The 6,017-nt window shown below is 38.6% G+C and overlaps 1 protein-coding gene across 1 annotated transcript; it reads right to left on the reverse strand.

The window, feature by feature from the left end:
- Positions 1-432: 432 nt before the first annotated feature.
- On the reverse strand, positions 433-5,703 carry LOC110914150 (cucumisin). The gene is made up of 8 exons (XM_022158964.2): positions 5,627-5,703; positions 5,412-5,506; positions 4,954-5,194; positions 2,107-2,617; positions 1,927-2,024; positions 1,602-1,823; positions 1,407-1,518; positions 433-1,314 (listed from the first exon to the last, which is right to left on the reverse strand). The coding sequence occupies exons 1-8, from the start codon at positions 5,701-5,703 to the stop codon at positions 580-582; spliced, it is 2,091 nt and encodes a 696-aa protein (XP_022014656.1). The 3' UTR covers positions 433-579.
- Positions 5,704-6,017: the final 314 nt, after the last annotated feature.

Consider the following 6,017-nt stretch of genomic DNA (forward strand, 5'->3'; position numbering starts at 1 on the left):
TTTAACCCATTTCTTGGTTGTTGGGGGGGGGGGTCGCCATTGCTTATGTGGCATTGATATGCTCACATGGCGCTGAGGTGTCGTTGAGGTGGCGCAATGAAGCCCATAGGACTCCATTCCTTACCCTCGGTTCGTATTTGTATTCATCACATGAATATTTATGATTTGTGACGGTTGGGTTCATATAACTGTTGTGATTATTATTTAGTTGTGTTATCACAAAATGGATTATTGTTAATTTGCTGATGTATCTATCCACTCTATATCGATACTTCTAATTTATAGTAGATATTTAGTTGGTGGGGTTTGCTATGACAAAAGAATTATGCTATTACAAAGAAAGAAAAACATAGACAAAATGATTAAACGGAATATATAACAAACATTTAAAAATATATGCATGTATAGTTGATTAATGATTATGATAAAATTCAACAACCAACTCCTTTTTATTCACATCTTATTTTTCAATACAACATCAAGATTCTTGAATCAAAAACAAGAAACAATGACACCCGATGTCAGTTGGAGCTAATTATTTGACCATGGAAATAGTGAACTAAAAATGCATTTTAGTTTTCATGAAAGAAATGCAACAATTGGACTTGTAACCTTGTGAACTCCATCACTCCAAACCAATGAACCTGAAAGTGCATTCGATCCAATTGTCACATCAACAGTTACCACAAATGATTGCTTCTCCCCTACTGCTTTGAACGCAAGACTGCTCGGGTTAATCTTCACCACCATCCCTGTTGGTGCAACGACGTTAGCCTGGTACGAAGAATCTGCTTCACCCACATTAGTAACCGTCCTCCTGAAGGTTCGGCTGATGCTACCTGATTGTTGAGCCGAGAGAGCGAAAGAAGGATAGTTTAGGTCCCAAACGGTTGCACTAGTGCCTTTCGAGCAAGCACTTGCATCACCAGTGACTATTTTCAAAGTGGTGGCGTTATAACCTTGCCCACATAAAAATGACACGAAATCTTGTTCTCCTGCATCATAGACCAAGCCTGGATCTGCGACCTTTAATGGGTCAATATGGCCAGATCCATAAGCAAATTCAGCATCCGAGTTTTTGGTTGGACTCATAGGTGCAGCTGTAGTCATAAGGGCTGACTTTATGGCCGAAGGGGACCAAGTCGGGTGGAATGATTTAACGTAAGAAGCGGCTCCACTGGCGTGGGGGCAAGACATGGAAGTCCCCGAGATAATATTAAATGTAACAACTCGGGTGTCTACCTCGTCCCCGGTGACGGTTGTACCCTGTGACCATGCGGCTAAAATGTCCACTCCAGGTGCGGTTAGATCAGGCTACAACAAGAATATATATTAACTTTTAATTGTAAGTCTAGTATAACTTTTAATTTCTTTTTACATAATATGAGAAAGACCTAAAAATGTACCTTGAGCACATCTGGTGTGATTTTGCTTGGGCCTCTTGACGAGAAGGAAACTACAGTTGGGGCTGCTTTGTCAACAGGTGCGTAACTTTTTAGGATGTTCGCGCTTGGTGTTCTGTATCAAACACAATCACACAAAAAAAGAAACCTTGTAATTATATTGAGGAATATTGTTGGTACAAGTAAGCGTAGACTTACGAGGTGGAGTTTATGTAAGTTAGAACACCATTTCCATCTTTACTTGTCAAATATGTTGTTGGTAGAGGATAACTAAAGGCAAAATCATCAAAGGAAAAATCACCATCGATCACAATACCACTTGCTCCTGATTGTGCCGCTGTATACGGTGCTAGAAGATTATCGCATACCACAATTTTATTTTGTACCAAAGCGGGATCTAAGGAATCTGACCCGCAATATCTGCAGTTTGCCAGTGATGATTAACTAGTTTATGTTATCCTTTAAGTGATTCTAGTTATTTTACTACAAAACTCTTTCACTACAAGTTTGTTTAATTTATTACCTAGACTCATCTGATGTAAATCCTTTCTTTGTATTAGGCACTGAAGCACCAGAAACTATCGGATGAATCACACCATCGAATGTGTTTACCGCAGGTCCCTACACATATACAGTTAGAGTAGATTAACATTGATCGAGATATATCCGAATCAAAAAGATGATAATAATTTAAATTTCTCACCTCGTAAGTTATACCGTTGCCTAGCACAATCTTAGTTAGAAACTTCCGGTCTATGCTGCTGGCAGCAACTGATAATGACCAAGGTGAGAGATTAGTAATTGATCCCGGAATAGGGCCATCATTTCCTGCGGAATTGGATGTAAGAATCCCATTCTTCATAGAATGGAAAGCTCCAATGGCGATAGAATCTTCAAAATAATCTAAAGGGGTAGATCCTCCAACTGAAAGTGAAATGATATCAACTCCATCAGCAATTGCGTCGTCGAAAGCAGCCAAGATATCGGCATCTGAACACCCCGCAGGAAAACAAATCTTGTAAACGGCTATACGTGCGGATGGAACACCCCCTCTAGCCGTCCCCTTAGCTAAACCTAACATGCTTGCGTTGTTAACTGCAATTCCAGCTACGGTGGATGCCGTGTGTGTGCCATGGCCCTCAGTGTCTCTTGCTGACAGCTCTTCGTCTCTGGCTTCACCCACGGTGTTGTAGTATTTTGCCCCGATGAGTTTGCTGACGATCATGTTGGAAATACAAACATATGTTAAACTTTAGTTATGTTATGTATATTTATCCGAATATTATGTATATGTATGATAAGCAAACTGATAACTAGTATATTAGGGGAAGTATGATAAGCGGTCTAAAGGATAAGCGGGTAAATATATTTAAACTACATTATAAGGCAGTTACCCGCCAAATCCAACCGCCATATGTAATGTATATATATGTACTACCGGCAAATGTTTGCCGGTTACCAAGACATTTTCCCTCCAAATCTGAAAGTGTCCATTTCGTATTCGTTATCGTTCAATCTTTCTTGTTCTGCACATTTGTTAATCATGTCTGCAAAATATGTTATCTCTTCCGCTGCAAATGGTAATACATATGCAGACGGTGATGATGTCTCGGGTGTCCAACATAGTGGTATCAGAGCCACTTCTAGATCCGATGCAGAAATTAAACCAACAGTCACAACAATGCCATGTCAACATTGTTTTGATGAGAAGAATGAAAGAAAACGAAGATCCCGACGAGAACGTTTATGTTATTACTGTCACTTGCCTGGTCATCAAATTTACACATGTAAAGCCAAGGAAAACGATGAAGAATTACAACTAATTCGGCAAGCGATCAATGCCGGAATAAGAACCCAGAATGAAGAAGTTCACTGTCATGATGAGATGATAGTCACGGGGACAGACGGTGGACAATGGAAGGACATCTGGTATGTTAATTCAACTTTTCATCATCATTATGTGGGTAATATTGATGTTTTCAAAAGGGTTAAACACATCATGGGTGTTGAAACGAAATCCGGTATGAATAATTTTATATTCATACGCGGAGTAGGAATTGTGGAGATGAAAACAGGAAATGAAACGCTGAGATTCCCAGTGTATTTTACTCACCGGATATTGATCGAAATGTTCTAACTCTTGAACAATTAACACTCCAAGGTTTCACGGTCAGAAAATCCGGTGGGTCATGTAAAATTTTTCCTATGTTTTCATCTCCGGTGGTGAATTCCATAAATGAGATAACTGGGCTATCGAAAGAGGAAGAACAGGGATTAAAAGAGAAGGAGAGGTTACAAAATATGTGCGGAATTGATGATGAATTCAAAAACGATTATCTGAATTCCTATTTTGAATCGCTGAATGTATCGGAGAAAGAAGAAGATGACTGGAATTTAATGATTTTAAAATCATTAGAATTTCGTGATTTCGGCGATTGCAAGGCCCTGATAAACATGCTTGCTGATCGTGAATACGTATTCAAGTATAGAGTTATTTTACAAAAGAAATTCGAAGAAATGGTCAAGTGGTTTCTGAATGGATATATGGGAATTATATCAAGGCCTATCCCTCCCTACACTACGGATCATAAGAAGATAGATCTGTTAAGTCTCTATATTCTGGTAGCAAGGGATGGTGGATACCGAGAAGTAACAACTGAAAACACATGGCCAATCATAGCCCGGGACTTAGGTTTTGGATATGAAGATGGAGATTACATGAGAATGGTATATGCCATGTATCTCGATGTACTCGAATATTACTACAAATTTAAGTCGATACAGGAGGAAGTTCATGTGAAAGAGATGGCAAATGAAGTCGATAAATCAGCAGAAGATAAACACCGGAAGACTCGGAGTGAAGGACTGGATCAGAATGGAATTACCGATAATGTTTATGCAGGTGCAGGTTCTACTTCGACACAGTTTGCACTCTTTGCTAGCAATGGTTGGGAGGATAACTGGAATTTGCACAAAAGAAGGAAGCGTTTCAACTTTGGGTACATGAAGAAGGCAATGGAAGATGCAAATCGAAGTGTAATGGAGAAGGGTTCCAACATAACCAAAGTTTAAGGGGGTTGTGTTGGAAATACAAACATATGTTAAACTTTAGTTATGTTATGTATATTTATCCGAATATTATGTATATGTATGATAAGCAAACTGATAACTAGTATATTAGGGGAAGTGTAAGCGGTCTAAAGGATAAGCGGGTAAATATATTTAAACTACATTATAAGGCAGTTACCCGCCAAATCCAACCGCCATATGTAATGTATATATATGTACTACCGGCAAATGTTTGCCGGTTACCAAGACATTTTCCCTCCAAATCTGAAAGTGTCCATTTCGTATTCATTATCGTTCAATCTTTCTTGTTCTGCACATTTGTTAATCATGTCTGCAAAATATGTTATCTCTTCCGCTGCAAATGGTAATACATATGCAGACGGTGATGATGTCTCGGGTGTCCAACAGATCAATACGCCGTAATGTCAAGAAAGTGAAAATTTAAGATTAATGAAGTCATGAACTGAATCTATTAATTTACTTGTTGCATGTGAAATTGGTGGAAGTGCATGAGCCCTTCCACTTGGCTGGTGGAGGACCGAATCCGTCGTCCTTGAAACTGGCGGATTCGGGCCAGACGCCTGTGTCTAGCATGCCAACGATGACGTCGCTTTCAAGAGGTGCTCTTTTGACATGTTGAGGAAAGCCCATGAAGTCCCATGATCTTGTTGTATGCAGTTGTTTTTTGCGGCTTGGAAATACTGACACCACACCCTCCATTCCTACATAGAACGATAATACAATTATAATAGACTAATAGTATATGTTTTATTGACCAAAACTTTTACATATACATAACCTAGATAGCATTACTATTTGACTTCATAGTTTTTAAGTGTCACTGACCAAAAGTTGTGATAATGCTATATACTAAACTAGAAATGGAGTTCAACTGGTGATTTAATTAGCTCCTAGTAGAATTAAATATAATTCACTCACGAGCTAGTTGGTTTTTTTCGTCTTCAGTCAGCTTGGCGACGAAGCCATTAAAGCTTCTCGTATAGCTCCAAAGTAAAGATTTTGATGCCCGGCTGCTCCAAAGTCATCCAGCAAAGATGTTAATGATCGATCATCATGTCATTTTATATTTACAAGGGAAACCATTTTTATGCATCTCAGTGACAAGCCATCATAAAATATAAATAACAACTAACCTGCCAGTAACTTGTTGTAGCATGTTAGTGTGGAGTGATGCCACAGAGATGTCACTCATTTTTGGAAGGTCACCCATGTACACAATGTATGTCTGCCAAACAGAAATATACAAAAGTTAACCAAAAGAAAACAATAAAAAACACATAAGATTCAACATGTTGGTTATCAACAGTTGTTACATAAACCAACGTGTTCTGTATATGCTTGACAACTTTGTATAAAAATTAATTAATGCCTTGAGATCATTGGTGTCAGCTGCTAATGTGTCGCTAAAAATGAAAGAATATGTGAAGGTGAGTAACAAGAGCAGTCTTAATGCCATTGATTTCAAGATGTTGTTATGCTGATAATACTGAGAATTTAGTTGCATGCATATATATAGCAAGCTCA

The sequence above is a fragment of the Helianthus annuus genome, chromosome 15 (assembly GCF_002127325.2).
Source record: "Helianthus annuus cultivar XRQ/B chromosome 15, HanXRQr2.0-SUNRISE, whole genome shotgun sequence".
Classification (NCBI taxonomy): Eukaryota; Viridiplantae; Streptophyta; class Magnoliopsida; order Asterales; family Asteraceae; genus Helianthus; species Helianthus annuus.